This window comes from Protopterus annectens, chromosome 13.part0 (genome assembly GCF_019279795.1).
Source record: "Protopterus annectens isolate FY-2018-M chromosome 13.part0, PAN1.0, whole genome shotgun sequence".
NCBI classification, from domain to species: Eukaryota; Metazoa; Chordata; order Ceratodontiformes; family Protopteridae; genus Protopterus; species Protopterus annectens.
In genome coordinates this window covers 241319596-241336011 of record NC_056747.1, presented here as the reverse complement: position 1 = coordinate 241336011, position 16416 = coordinate 241319596, and the positions used below count along the sequence as shown (strand labels likewise).

Sequence of the window (16416 nt, the reverse complement as noted above, 5' to 3'; positions counted from 1 at the left end):
TTTTTCTTTTAGATAAAATACATGGCTTCCGGTAATGAGCTGAAGATCTTCTCACCCTCTGATGGAAAATGTATTTGAGCCTTGATGTTGGACTTTTTGAGGGATTTTATTAAGGGAACACATTATTTTCTTCTAGAGATGACAGAAGAAGTGTAATCATTGTCAAAATGAATGCTTTTTTTTCCCGTTTATTTTAATAGGAGGGTTTGTCCATGCAGATTTCAGTAGCAAATCTTTATCTTGGGAAGACAAAAATCTGACACTGATGGATCTAGGGTTAGAAGACTCAGTAGTTGAAGTTGGTTTTGATAAAGACCGGTGACCTCTTTCAATTCCGAATGAAAGAGATTCTGGCAGATTTAATGCTGTGGGTAACCATTTGTTAAGAAATTGTATTATATTATTGCCTTCTTTTTCAGGTACTCCATAAATTCTGATATTATTTCTCCTTGACCTACTCTCTAGGTCTTCCAGTTTTTCTAGTAGTTTTATCAAAAGAAAATCATTGTGGCTCTCACACTCAGTCAATCTGCTATCCATATCAGTTACAGTTTCTTCAATAGAAGATATTTGTTCTGAATGTTTTTTGATTACCTCATTTAGAATGTCCAACTGCTTACTACAATCCTGTTTTATGTGGTCAATTTTATTTTCCAGTTTATCCATTTTGAGAAAAAGTTCTTGAATATTTGTTATTATAGCTTGTGAATCATTTTTCACCACACTCTCCTGAAGTGAATTCTTCAAGTTCCTCATATTTGAATCCTTTGTAGAAAAACTTCTTGACAGGAAAGAATAATAAAACTTTCTATTTCACTACTAATTTTTGAAAAATAATAAAAGTTTTGCACTTATGTATCTTCTCATATATATTTGAGTAGTTTTCTTCACAAATTAACTAGAATTTCCTGACAGAATAATGTATTATAGGCAGAGCTAAAATTTTGTGTTGCTAGCAGTCTGGCATCTTGGCCACACCCTCCATGTCTGTATTATCACCAGTCATGCATTATAAAGCAATTTTGGTGACAGTGTGCATAAAGAGAATTACATACTGTAAAAGCAAAGTCATGCCACAACCAGAACTAGAGAGGGAAGTACATGCATACAACAAAGGATGGCTATATTGTACCATTTAGGTCTTACAGACTGTTTCTGCACTGTTAAGACATGTACGCTTGATAAAATCCCAAAATATAAAGTGCTGCCTTTGGCACAAACATCATGTTTCTCAATATATGAAAGAAATAATACACAGAGACTGCAAATACCAGAAGTTATACAGTGAAACTCCATGCTGACTTCCATATCCCAGAAGAGTCTGCAAAACCACAGCCATTATTCAGGGGTCAGATTGTAAAAGCGAGCTCATAGGATATCTGATTTGCATGCTTCTTTGTAATTGTTCTGACTGTTGAATGCACAAAGTTTAACACTGTAGTTATAGCAGAAATCAGTAATTGATGCAGGTACAGCTACAGCACTACAGAATATTACATCATGTGGTTCTGTGTTCCATTCCTTTTATGTCATGTGACTATTCAGCATATTCCTTGCATCAAGCTGTGCCTTGCAATGATGTTGTTCTCCACAGTGGTGGCTCATTTTGTGCACGTTTACTGCATTCTGCATAGACCAGCAGCACTTGAATGGGTAAAATTACTACATACCCTGCTGAGAACGGACTTTACACAGAGGTACTGCCCACGTTCATCAGTAATAGATCTCTCATAAAAAGGTCTGCTGAAAGTTCAATACATCACTTTGCTAGATACATTGTCAGTCCAGGAATTGGTTTGGAGGAAGCAGAAAAGTAGTCTTTAAAAGTTACATTCTGTCTACAGGAATCACAACTGCTTAAAACTTATCTGCTAAATCAAAATTGCTGTACACATTTTTTGCTGAAAAGATTAGGGATTGTAAAATGTTTCCACAAAGCTCTGAATATGTTAATTCATACAGTTTATGTAAACAGATTCTGATTTGCAATACGTAACTCAAAACTGCTGAATTATACGCATATTTTTAAATGAGGAAAGTCTACCTGCATCCTCATCTGGGCAGCTTTGACTCCAATATCCTACAACTAAATTATTCTCATAACACAGTCTCACCATTTCATTTTAACCCCCCCCCCAAAAAAAAAAAATGCATTTTTGTGTATATTGCTGCATGTTGATCTTTCTCCAATCTGCAACAATATCAGAAATAGAATATTTACATTTTTGGGGGGGAATCACATGGGGAGCAAGAGGGTTGACCTCCTCCTTCTCCTCCTACAAAAACATGTTTTTTGTCATTTGTTCATTTTCTATGTTTGTATTAGCCCAAAAGAATGTGTTTTGTTATTTGTTCAATTTGTACATTTGTATTAGCCCACAAGAATGTGTTTGTGTCATTTGTTCACTTTCTATGTTTGTATTAGTCCACAAGAACATGTTTTTGTCATTTATTCACTTTCTACATTTGTATTAGCCTACAAGAACATACTTTCTAAGTTTGTATTAGCCTACAAGAATGATTTTGTCATTTGTTCACCTTCTAAGTTTGTATTATAGAAGGACTGCAGTAGTGACTTTTTCAGTTTACAATAACATTTTTCTTTGCTGAGTCTTCTCTCAGGAAAAAATGTACACTAATTTAAATGAATTCAAGGATATATTTGAACATTTTGTTTCAAGTATTGTTGATTGCTACAGAGTATAACTAATGCTATATTAGTTTTGTTTCTCAACCTGCAGGGCTGTGTTCGGTTCTCATTGTTTTTGCTCTGTCTCCCCAATTCCAAACATACGCCACAGACAATGGGAAGTTCTGGGGTTAGAATAATATAAAAATGTGACACAAAATCTAGCCTGCTATAATAAACTATGAGTAAAACAAACATTATGGAATGTCAGTTGACTTACTGAACAGAAAAGCAGTGTGCCGCTGTCAGGACCCATTTCTTGCTAATTAGAAAACCACCACATAAGTGTCTTCCATAGACCTGAAAGGAAGTCATGTAGGGCTTGGAGTGAGGTCTTACCTCATGACCACCAACAACTTTTGCACCAAAAGTCCCTTAAAGATAAAGAAACAGTGATTAATCAACTATTCAGATTACATTTCATCAGTCATACAAAAACATGCTTTACTATCAAAATCTGGCAACTGACTAGTGCGAGTGCTCATATATTCGACCCGAAATGTAGTAAAATCCAATAACTGATCATTTACATAACTGAAAGTGTGAATTAAGGAAAGACAACAACTCAGGAATGTCGACTTTACCAAAAATACCTACACTGTCGGTTATGTGCTATGAATGTTTTATAGGGGGGCAAGCCCCCCTGCACCCCCATGCCCCTGCTAGTTATATTTACAAACTCCGAGATCACACTACAGTGAACGAAAGGGTAAATTTCAAGATCCCCACTATAGTGCAATCTCCATTCAAAATAGCAAATCCACAAGAGCAGATGTACACAAGCATTCGCTCTTGTGGATTCATCATTTTTTAAAATCAATGTCATGATACCTCTAGAAAGTGCCTTTCATCCTTCCAAGGTCATGTAACTGACATATGACATTTTGATGGTAAATCCAAAAATATAAGTACTGAAACAATGAATGGAAAAAAAAAAACAGAAAAAAGTACAAATACACAAAAGTCCTAAAAGAAGTCGGAGTCTTCTGAGACTAGTAGAGTATTTCACCCTTCTCTAGCCATACCCCAATCCCTGGTTTAACTAGCCAAAGCATCCACAGAGTCCTTCAACTGATAGGCTACCAGTGCTTCTGGTAATTTGTCGGATGACCCTGAGATATGACCTCTGCGATAAAAGCACCTTAAATGAGGCCTGAGTGCTACATCTAGTTGTCACTATGCCGTCTTCTCCCTCACAATATTCAAGTTAATCTCCAATCCTTCTACTTGTTCTGTAACAATATAATTCTCACAAATCAAATCTTCCTGCCTCACAAGGAGTTGATTCATACCATGATATCTAAGCCTTCACTCATTCTAAGCTTTTCTGCTACCTTTCATCATTTTGTTAACTTGCTTTTGCATGTTTTCAAACAGCTCCCTTTCTATTTTTCTGTATGGCCATCAGAACAAGAAGTTTAACACAGGAAATTAAGGCTATGAGCTGCTAATCATCTTCATTCTGTAGTCCTGAGTTTATCCTGTGGTACTGGGTTTGAATCCCTCACCTTTGATTTGCCTGTGTTATCCCCAAGATAGTATTTCAGCCAGACACTGCACCCAGGTCACCCCCTGGAAAGAGGCAGTTGGACCTAGTGGAATTACTATGCTAACTAATGAATGAAAAAAAATAGAGGTGGAGAGAGAGAAAGAGAGAGAACTGGAAAACTAGAAAAAACACTGCAGATGTGGCCTTATCAGTGTTGTGGATGATCCCAGCACTTCTCAAGTCCAACCCCCTAGCTCTGAACCCAAACATTATGCTGAACTTCTTCACCACCCCTTCACATTGCACTGCTTGATTCAAGTTAGGAATGCCCATGGCTGCCAAAGTCAGGCTCTTTTCTATTCGTCATGTCATCCCTCCAAGTACAACTAAGTAAAATCTCCAGTGTACTTTCATTTAACTTTCAATAGCAATGCAAACAGTTCCAACATCTAAACAAAATAGTAAAAAACTGCCAATACTGATCACATAAAATTAGATTAATATAAAATGTATTGATGGATTACAGTGTTAACATAGCTCACTCTACATTTCTTATATAGCCAATAAATAAATGCATACTGATGCATGCTTTTTAGGCAGTGCGATTCCTTTAAATGTTTTCTACCAGGTTGCTAGTGTCAGCAGCATAGAGTACATCATTTCTAGCATCAGGAGTAACATTTCTGATTTGTAAAACTCTGGGGAATAATTTATTTTTAGTGTGGTAGAGAACATTGTGTTGAAGTGAGATTTGCCATTTAATGAATGCGTAAAGGATGAATGGAGCAGAGGTCACTAAGATGGCACTATTTTAGCAGCAGCAGCTCATGAGAGCTCACTTAATTAAGTGTAGATTTAATCCAGATGAAGCAGCATACATGAGATCTTCTGAGTTTTAGTTCAAAAGCTGAGGATGTTCGATACACTGTGTCATTTTAATGACAGAAATGTTTAAGCAATGCAACTTCCAATGCTTTACATTTACAAGGGAAGACAAAGGTGATGACATCTGAGTCACTTTATACAATTTGTGGAAAACAACAAGGGTAATACCTGTCTTACTATTAATTTGTTGTTGATCAGGAGAGTCTAGTCAGGTAACACCTGTTTAGTGAAGATCCACTCAGAAAATCTCAGGTTAATTAGTAATAGATACAAAAAACTGAAACACAATAGAAGTATAAATAAATACATAGAGCTCCAAAGTTTGCAATTGCATGCATAATATAAGCCAAGAACTAATAATGAGGATTCATTATGAAACAAATACAAACATTGTATTATAATCAGTGGAATATTTCACAGCAACGGTACTTAAAGAACAATGAAGTGCTGTGTGTATTTATTCAGCTTAGGAGAAAAAGCAGCAACATTACCAGAGGATATAAAAGGACTATATAAGATATCAGCTTTTAGTTAAGAAAAGGAGTATATAAGGTATATCAGTAGCGATGAAAGTACATAATTAGAAATTGGAAAGCATAATAGATAAGAGGAAAAAGATGGAAGATAAATTAAAGAAAACTGAACAAGGAACTAATTGCTGCCAGGAAACAGTAAGAAGGCAGGTAAGTATATGATTAAAGGTGGGAGAATTTAGTGAGTGTTATGTCAATATAATTTAAGGCCACATAATATCTGTTCCCTTTTAAGTAATTAAGTGTAGTAAAAGTGCTACAAAAAAAACTACACCATAAAATATGAGTATTACCAGAATTAACTTGGTGATGTCTGAGTAAATCATGAATAGGTAAATGACTGAATCATTTTGTAGCTATGGAATTAGTATACGTAAGTTATATATGTCTGTATAATGTGACAGGCTTAGGAGTGGCTTAACTTATTGCAAAAAAAAAATAAAAATAAAGTTTGGTTCTGCATTAACAATGTTAGGCTTATTTAGGAGTTTGGTTTATAAGAAAAAGCAGCAAAATTACCAGAGGGTATAAACAAAATATATAACACATCTCCTTTTTTGTCAGTGCCTGAATTGTGTATTTTGCTGTTTTGACTGTTTTTTGAAATTTGGCATATCCTTTGGGTGTTACTTTGACTGCACAGTATAAGACTTCTAGTTTTTATTTTAAGTTGAGTGTTGATTTCTGTTGATTTTATTAACCCTTCAAACGTGTTTTATGGCCATTTGTGAATGCTTAGGTGAGTTTCTGTACTAAGGCTGTCATATAGGCTCATAGGATCATGGGAAGTTACTAGGCTAATGGCCCTAGGGCCCTTACAAGCCTAGCCAAATTCTTACCCTTATTTCCATGACCACTTATTCCTCCTAAAATTGACACAGGTGGAACCCCCGGGGTGAATTTACAGTCAGCCATCCAATCATCCAAACTGCATTTGAAGAGGGCCAGTGAGGTGCTCTGTTTGACATGAAGTGGAAGTCTGTTCCAAAGGTATGGTAACCTCTGGGAGACAAATCTGTCCCTCCAGCAAGTTTTATTAATGTCACATACCACGTTAAGGTCTTTAGAATGAGTAACCTGTGTACCAGTTGACTTTCTGATATGAAGCATTCCCAATAATGCAGGGTCAGAGATTGCCTTATATGCAAGGCAGAGATCACCTCTGAATAGTCTGTATGAAACAAAATAAAGTGACAGTGATTTTAGACAATCCTCATAGAACAGATGATGAGGATCTTGAATTTACCTTGTGAAGAACCTTTGTGGTTTCTCCAATTGCTGCAGATGCTTAGAAAGGCACATACCAAAAGGGGCATTGTATTCAATTATTGGCCTGATGAGGGAAGAGTACAGGGAGGTAATAACTTCTTTTTTCTGGAGGCAATGCCCTTATGTATGAGATGAGCAATATAGAATGCCCTTCTTATTACTGTGGAGACACGGTGGTCAAAGATAAGGTTGCTGTCAACTTGTGTGCCCAGGTCTCTCACCACTGAGTGCGTACCTAAGGTGTTGCTATTGATGTGGTAGTTAGCTGGAACATTGCTTTTACTGAAAGGAATTATAGTACATTTTTTTGCATTGAGTTTAAGGCCGTGACTTTGGCACCAATCATTTGTTTGTGTAAGACTCTCTTGTAGGATGTTGACATCATTTGGAGATTCTATGACCGCTCCCAGTTTGAAGTCATCAGCAAACGTTGTCAGCCACAGATCTTTAGTTTTTGCTTGTACTTTGAAGAAAATGATTTCAAACAGTAGAGGTCCCAGGACTGATCCCTGTGGAATACCACTGGTTACAGGTTTGCTGTTAGAGGTAGATTCCCTTATTTTGACTATATGAGTTCTATCAGTGAGCCAGTTAGTAACCCATCTAATGATACAAGGGTTGCCTAGTTGGGAGAGTTTGTCAATAATGCCCGAGTGGGAGATAGTGTCAAATGCTTTGGTTACGTCCAGGTAGGCTGTATGCACAGATTTCCCCTCGTCCAGGGCCTTGGTGACTTCTCGAAGAAGTTCACCAGGTTTAACAGGGATGATCTCCCTTTGACAAATCCAAACTGAGTAGGGTGAAGTGTTTGGAGACTACCTATATCTTTGTTGATAAGGTCCATGATGATTCGTTCCATGGCCTTGCAGATAAGGCTAGTCAGGCTAATATGTCTATAGTTCCTCAACTGTTTTTTCTGTTAAAATGAAGTACATTAAAAAAGATCTGTCTATAGTGGAGAATGTGTAGGCCTTTGGGTTTGTATGGCCATGGTGTTAGCTCTTTTAAGGGCTGATTATTTGTTATTTATTATTCAACTAAAGATTTTTGTAACAAAAAAAATGCATGGTAGTGTTGAAAATATTCCTTTGATGGTACTTTAGCCAAGGTACCAGAACACTATTAAATATTTCTGCAGTTATTGGCAGCTCCATTGTTTGTTTTTTTTTTTAGTTTCTTTATTTGCTTGTGTTGTTCACTATAGTTCCCAGGGTCAGTGGAAGCACCAACCTTGTGCAAGGGAATAACAGTGGCTGTTTTCCATTCAGCTGGTATGAAGCCAGTGCTTAGACTAGGATTGAAAAGAGTACCCAGTGGTGTTGCTAATTCATGTTGGAGCCCATGTAGTATGCAGCCTGGGATGTTATCAGGTCCCATAGATGCTGTGTTTTGGCCTTAGGGAGGGCATTTATAACATACTCTTTAGAGATACAAGGTAGGGGCAGGTGGTAGGGATGTCATGGGGTAAGTGTGGTGGGGACAGGGGAGTGAAGTTTTCACAGAACCTGTTGGCCAACAGGTTAACTATGTCAACAGGCTCAGTATATGTGGCATCATGAACTACCAGTTCTGCACAAATCTGGGCCATTCCTTTTAGGTTATGGATGTAACTATAGAATGCCTTGTGGTTGTCCTTTGCTGAAGAAGCTAATTATGACTCATAATTTGCTGTAGAGGACTTCACAAGAAGTCTTATTTGCTTGTTTAACCTGAGGAGAGAGTGTTTCCAGTTTAGGAGGGCTCGTTCTCTCCTACTCTTAGACAGCAATGTCTTCCTCTTATTGTAAAGCCTGTTAATGGCAGTTGCCCACCAGGAAGGTTTGCTCTTCCTTGAGCAGCTTGTTTTGGTCCTATCAGGTATGGCTGAGTCAATGCAGTTATACAGGTGTTTGTATAAAGCTTTGGTGTACAGCTCAGCATAGTTGCCAGTTCCATCCGAGGGAAGAGGTGCAATAAAGCTATTTATACCATGCCATAAGAAGTTATAATAATGGTTTGGAGAAGTTTTTTTAGTTTAGTTGCAGTTGGGGTGGGGTTAGGTGTGATAGTTACTTCAAATGAGATTGATTATTTCAGTTCTTGTCATTACCTCGTGTTAATTAAAAGCTTAATTTAGAAATTTTGCCAGGAAATCTTGTTGATGTTGCAGTTTCTTTTTTTGAGGTTATGATTATTTTAGGTAACTGAGCAGGATTACAGCATTTAATTGATTTCTTGTTGAAATCACTATTCTGGCTTCATTTTAGATGTTAAACATTTCAGACACGTTTTTTCATAGGTTTATGCTTTCCTTCTTTTCTAATACTGTTTAAACTGTTTCTGTTCCTTTTGGGCAAAACTTGGAGAATTGTATGCATATAGTTTGTGCTTTGTACTATGTTAGTAAAACTGCTGTCATTTTATTCAGTGCAGTGCTAAGAATATTGCTCCTGCAGAAATAGACTTTAGTTTGCTATTAAGAAGCAGAATAGTGGAATTTGTTCCTGTTTTACTGTCTGACCATGCAGCCATTATTTGGTACTGCTTTGGCTAGTTTTGGTTCCTTGACTTCTGATACCCCCCCACCACCACCATATATCTCTTGTGCACCTAAAAACATAAAAGTAAGTCAAGAAATTTGCCTTAGCCTTCAACTCGAGACTCCACAGTAACCTTAGGCAGGCTATTGGATGACTCACCTTGTTTTGACTCCAGGTCCCCTGGTGTGGTGGTTGTACCACAACTGTGCATGACACAAGGGTCAGACACATCCTCAGGGATAGTACCAGCGTCTGGTTCAGGTATTAGAGAACCAAACTCTTTAGATGCAGAGGAAGTCAGGGGTACATAAATCTGTTGCCAGTGTTGATACATTTCCCCTAAAATGCTTTAAAGATTGTCCTGAAAGAGGCCAATATTATGTCTAGAAATGCAGTGATGTCATTGATGGTTAGGAGGTATGCTTGGTTGCAGTGCAAAAACTTTTCTGATGAGTTAAAATGAGATTATGAATGATTCTGATTGTGTGTTTGTTACAACAGCTAATCAGCTCCTGAAACACTGGGGTGATAGATGTAAACTGATGCAAAGGGTGTCTAAAATGTTCCATATCCCCAAGTTTCCCCCAAATCAGCAGTTACATGTTTGGTAGCCCAATAAACAGAAGTCCCCGATGAACAAAAAACAAGGCACCAAAAGGAAATGGCAGGATGAAAATTCCAAACCTAACAAGAGGAGATCCTTTCCCAAAAAGAATACCCCCTACAAACCTATGACTATGCCATGGCGTAGCTCTCATCATTCCCAAGTTTCCCTCTGGGTGCCCCATCTTGACAGTTAGCTCTCAACAAGGTGGCTTGGCTGTTAGTGGTTTCTGACAAATGTATGCTCAACATCATTGACAGAGGTTACAGACAGCAGTGGAAGGAACATCTGCCTCCATTTATGAGGGTTCCCCTTACTCAATAGACTAGACTTTGTTATTCTCTCCTATTCTCCTGCAAATTCTGGACTTGGGTTATACAGCCAATCCTTTCTTTGAAGAGAATGAAATGTTTCTACTCCAGAACTTTCCTGGTCTCCACAAAAGAGCATTTATGGAGACAGGTGTTGGACCTATCCTTTCTGAATACTTTTGTCAAGGTCCCCAAGTTAAAGAAGCTCACCCTGCAGACAGTGCATCCTCTTCTGCCAGACCACTGCTTCATGGTGACCTGAAGGATATCTATCATCATATCTCTATTGCTCATCACTTCAGGTGATATCTGAGATTTGGTGTGCTTATTTCACACTATCAGTTCTCTGCATTGCCTTTTGGGTTATCCACTGCACCTCAGGTGTTTACCAAATGCCTTACTCTGGTGGTGGTTCACTACCAGACTCTTGGCATTCACTTTTTTCCTTACTTGGATGTCTTGCTGACCTTTGCAGAGTCTATATTCATGTGTTTGAAATCTGCCAGTTAGGGTTCAAGTTGAAGTTTCGAAAGTTGTGCCTGGCACCCTTGCAAAGAATTATCTTCCTGCGGTGCGTAATCAACAATAACAAAAGAAATGACTTTCTTCCCAAAGATAAGGTCCTGTTCTACCAGATGACTTCTTAGAAATTCTCCAGGATAAATGTTGCCTTGGCAATAGATTTCCTAAAAATTCTAAAACTGATGGCATCCATGCTTCTCATGATACCACTGGTTCATCTCCAGATGAAGAAACTTCAGTGGTATGTATGTTTTTGTTGGAAGCCACACTTACATTCCCTGGAAGCCCAGTTCCCAGTACTGGACTTCATCAAACAAGAGTTACAGCAGTGGAGAGAGCAGTTGAGTGTCAATCCAGGACTTCCTTTCTTCCCACCTGTTCTATCACAATCTGTCCAGACAGATTCCTCCAACTTTGCTGCGGAAGCTGTGTCAATGGGAGTGCAGATGCAGGCCATCTGGATGCTCAAGGATGCATGGAAGTGCATCAGTAGCAAGGAAATGTTAGCAGTGTTCCACGCCTTGAAAGTGCTTCACCATCTATGGTCTCCGGGTCCTGTTTTTGTGATTATGGACACCACAATGATGAGGTACCTCAAAAAAACAAGGAAGTACAAGGTCTTATCCTTTGTGCTAGTTGGCAATGATGGCTTGGGAGCTGACTTTAGAGGATTCCCTGACTGTTCAGGCATCATATAGCCCATCAGAGCAAAACATTGTGGCAGGCAGTCTAAGCAGATCCTGGGCAGACCCACGAGTGGCAGCTCAAGGCAGTGTTGTTCCCGGATCTAGTCCAGATGTAGGGAAAACCATCAAATGGATCCGTTCACTTCCTTTCAAAACAGAGAGCCGGAAAAATTTTGCTCCAGACATCCTTGCAGCCATGCTTGGAGAACAAATTCTTGTTCCCTTTGACAGGAATGTTACTGTATGCATTTCTACCCTTTCCGTTGATTTACAAGGTACTTCTGAACATTCAGAAATAAATGCCAAAGATCATTGTGGTGACCCCATATTGGTCCAGGGAATGTTGTTTCTCCCTTCTAATGGTATTGGCCAAGGTGCAATTAACACATATTTCCCCTCAATCTGAATTTGCTCACACAGTCTCAGGTGCGACTGGTGCACCTCAATTTGGAGCAAATGCAACTGGCAGTCTAGATGATTCAGTCTTGACTCTGTTCAGGTACTTATTTCATGAGGATGTACAGCAGGTGTTGGGTTGGGAGGGTGGCCTAATGGTTAAGGTGTTTGTTTTACAAACACAAGGTGCAGGGTTTGAGTCTCACAAGGGATAATTGGCTAGGCTTAAAATGGCTCGCAAGGGCAGTTAGCTTAGTACTAATCTATGAATCTATGAACCTATAAAGGTGGCTAGAAAACCTGCTACTCAAAAATATTATGTTTACAAATGGCTGAGGTTTTCTAAGTGGTGCCTAAAGGGAGCAGGGGTTCCCCTAAGGTTAACTACTACCTGAATGCCTGTTCTACAAACATCTGCTGTTGCAGGCAAGTAGGACTTGTGCTTTTTTTTTTTCCAAGTCTAACATCCATCTCTATACCTGACTATGTTTCGCACCCCGTTTCTCCATCATGCACACACACACACACACACACACACACACACACACACACACACACACACACACACACACACACACACACACACTACGTAACATTTTATTTTTGTAATTTTACTACACAATAAATTAAATACTTAAAAACAAATTTTGTTTAAATAATATGTCACCATAAAACAATTATTTGAGTGACTCAAGTTACCTTTTTGTTCCTATTGGAATCATTTACTGTTTCCAGTGAATTCCAGTTTATGTATATAACTTGCATGATTATAAATCACAAAGGTAAATGAGCAAGGGCACCAATTTTCATTTATTTTCTGGGAAAAATATAAAAAATCAAATATCTGGACTTTCTGAATATTAGCAAAGCATGCGATTTTAACAGAATTTGGTATTTTAGGCCAAGTCACTTATTCACTGTAACTTGTAGTTCTTTACTTAAAATATTATTTTATTTAATATTTGTTTACCAGAAAAGACCGACTTGGAACAAAGCCAATTTTCAGCAGAGGCCTGGGAAGAAATGCTCCAGATGCATGTATTTGTAATGTGGGAGGAAACTGAAGCACCCAGAGGAAATCCACACGAATGCAGGGAGGACATGCAGACTCCACACAGAAGGCACCCCAGCCAAGAATCGAAACAGAAAACCTCTTGCTGTGAAGCAACAATGCTACCGCTGCACCACTGCGCCATCCATATTGTCATTGCGTTTTATTGAGGTTTCTGTACTTAAAATCAGTTTCAATTTTACATATGCATAAAAACATTAACAATTATAATATAATCACTGTAATAAAAGGAAATTACACTTAAAAAGTATTTGTGTTTTTCCAGATGTTGCACTGTGGCCCTAATTCCAAAATACTTGCTCTCAGCATGTGACCACATACACTGAAAGCAGGTTGACAGTGGGTATTTTGGAATCTGGTCTGTGTTTATAGATGCGGGTCTTTCAGAATCAGGGCAGACTTAAACTGAGTGTAACTCTTTTGGAATTTGGCCCTGTGCAAATGTAATTTCATTTTTTTTTAAGTATAGTAAATCATTGCACGTAAATAAGGTAATTTTAAATAGCATAATGATCAACTTACCCTCAAATCTCTTCAGATATTCAAGTTTCCCTGCTACAAAGGTAATGACCCACAGACCTGATAAGGATATGGTTTTTGATCAGTCAAAAGCTGTACAGGAAAGACTGAAATTGACAACCCAGGTTTATATCAAACAGGTAGTAGATACTGCCTAGTGGCAGTTCAAATTAGTGCTGTTGCTTCACAATTTAATCTTCATTTATTTATTTATTTATTTATTTATTTATAGGTTCATAGATTAGTACTAAGCTAATTGCCCTTGCGAGCCATTTTAAGCCTAGCCCATTATCCCTCAAACCGTGTGCCTTGTGTTTGTAAGGCAAACACCTTAACCATTAGGCCATCCTCCCATAGGTGTGTACTAGGCTAATGGCCCTGGAGCCTATGTAAGCCTAGCCAATAAGATTCCCTGGTATCATGCCGACCGACGTTAGTTCCCATTGTCCCTATCAAGCAGGGCAGCTGAGGTGATCCCCGAGGTGAATTTTCTATTTCCCATCCACTTGTTAAGATTTCTCTTGAAGAGGGCCAGTGAGGTGCTCTGCTTGATGTGGATGGGGAGTCTGTTCCAGAGCATGGGCAGTCTCTGGGTTAGGAACCTATCCCTCCAGCATGTTCTGTTCATTGTGGTGATGAGGTTGAGGTCCCCAGAGCATGTGGCATGACAGGATTGGGTTTTCTTTAGATGCAGCATATCTAACAGCTCTGGGTTAGACAAGGCTTTGTAGGTTAAGCAGAGATCGCCTCTAAGGAGACGGTATGAGACTGAGTATCGCTGGAGTTTTTTTGAGTCTGTCATTATAGGGCATGTGTTTAAGGCCTAGAATCTTCTTACTGAGGTATTTTTGTGGCCTTTCCAGTTGTTGCATCAGTATGCTTGTAATGTAATGCTTTCCACTGTGCTTTTTTCCCTCAAATTGTAGTTATTGGCACTTATTTACTGGGAAAGATTATCTGGCAGAAAACAAAAAAAGTGATTTTTAGAATAGGCCTAGGGAGAACTGTTTCAACAATTTGAGGAAAAAAAGCACAATGGAAAGCATTACATTACAAACACACTAATAAAAATGTATATCTATAAATGCATGTCTATAAGCTGTACAGTTTTAAATTTGATAACAGGAATATTTACTAACTTAAAAAGTTTGCGATCACATGATAGCCTGCAGCAGTCTAACTGACAAGTTTGTTTTATAATACAGTGTAATAGTCATAAAATAAATATATATGCATAGGTACAAATCAGGCTAATGGCCCTGGAGCCTTTACAAGCCTAGCCCATAGAAGTGCCCTGGCATCATGCCACCCGACAATACATATGTATATAGACTTTACAGCACAGAAGTATGAGACAGGCAAGGTTAAACATAGCAAATGCTTATGTCCCCAAACTAGATACTCTCAGCTCTTCAGTATGCCTTGATATTGAAAATTCCAAATGGTTCCCAAACAAAATGGAAGACAAGATGCACTCTTTGTGGTGTTCCTTACTTATCTTGAACACATTCAGCTTAACAATGAGATTCTGAACACATTTTACTACAAATACAGGACCTGAGCAATAACCAACAGCAGCCTCTGACCTCTGCTGTTGTACCACTTTCCACAAGATACTCCAGGATAAAAAGGTCCACAAAGCAAGTGTTGACACTGGTAGAATCCAAGAAGCCTTCACATAACGTTACAAGGACAAAGAGCAAAGCCAATGCTCAACAGCCAGGAGGAAATCCTACTTGCTCTTCCTGAATCAAGAGCCTTACCCATGAGATGAATTATCTTTGTGGCACCCTGATGTAGCTAAGGAGTATAATCCCTCTACAACTGGAACACATCTGCCTGTACCCCTTTTGTGAACAGTGACCACAGTACAAATTTGCTAATCTAGAAGTACTGCTCTTGCTTTTCATGCCACATTAAAAAATATGCTTCAACAAAGGCCCCCAAAAATGTCTAGTGCCTTCAGCACTTCCAGTTGGATCTTAGCCACTTTCATAGGCTTGTCATAGCAGAGTTATCTAATCATGTCTTTGAACTAATCTACAGGACTGTGTCCAGTCCCAGCAGTTGTTTCTGGCAGGTTCCTATTATGTGATCGAAGATGCATTCTTTTGAATGCGTCTTGATCTAACTTGAACGCATGAAATGGCAAAATATCAAAATGGCATATAAGTGATTTTTTCCCTGGGAAAGAAATCGCTTGGCCACTTCGGTTACTTTGCCATTTTCATCACTGTTGTGCGATCTCAGAGTTGGTATATTTAAGTAGGGGGATGTGGGGAGTAAAGGCCCCCACTTTATGTAATGTTTTAAAGTTTGTTTGTTTTTTTGTTTTTTGTTTTTTTTTTGTGGAACAGCGATTTTTTTTTCCTTGGAAAAAAATCGCTGTGCTAAGTGTTTGGGATTGTAAGCTTTCGCTTACATGGGGTCGATAAATCAGCATTCGCTTTTTTAAGCATTCGCTGATTTAATATTGACCCATTTCTGGCACTGCCACCTAGTAAGAGAGCACATCCACTCGATTCAATAGAAGTTCCTCAAAAGTTTCCTTCCACTTCCAGACATTGATCCTCACAAAGAGAATATTTCTTCACTCTTGCTAAGAATAGCTTAGGTATATGTCCTGACTCAGAAGGTAGTTTGGCAGAATGACTTTAAGTACATCTGAAAGTGATTCTTCTTAGCCTGGCAACCCCCCCCCCCCAACCAGCCTTAAAAGGACAATCCCAGAGTCTAAAATTATGACCTAAAGAAACTTGACCCGATACCTCCCAGTTGTCATCACCCACTTACCACATCATCATCAATGCTACTCCTGGTTTCAGTTTACTTTATGCAGCCCTGTTTTTATTCCCTCTGGTGAACATAATTAATAATATTCAGTTCCTGTCAAACATTTCAGTCCCCATCACTGGGAAACAA

The 16416-nt window shown here is 38.6% G+C and overlaps 1 protein-coding gene across 1 annotated transcript in view; it reads right to left on the bottom strand.

Annotated features, from left to right (window-relative positions):
• The window catches only part of LOC122787203 (myeloblastin-like), a 104689-nt gene that overhangs the window by 75390 nt on the left and 12883 nt on the right, over window positions 1-16416 (bottom strand). Inside the window, exon 2 of the mRNA XM_044053793.1 lies at window positions 2910-3063. Coding sequence (XP_043909728.1) covers window positions 2910-3063 — 154 coding nt within the window. The remainder of the gene's footprint in view (window positions 1-2909; window positions 3064-16416) is intronic.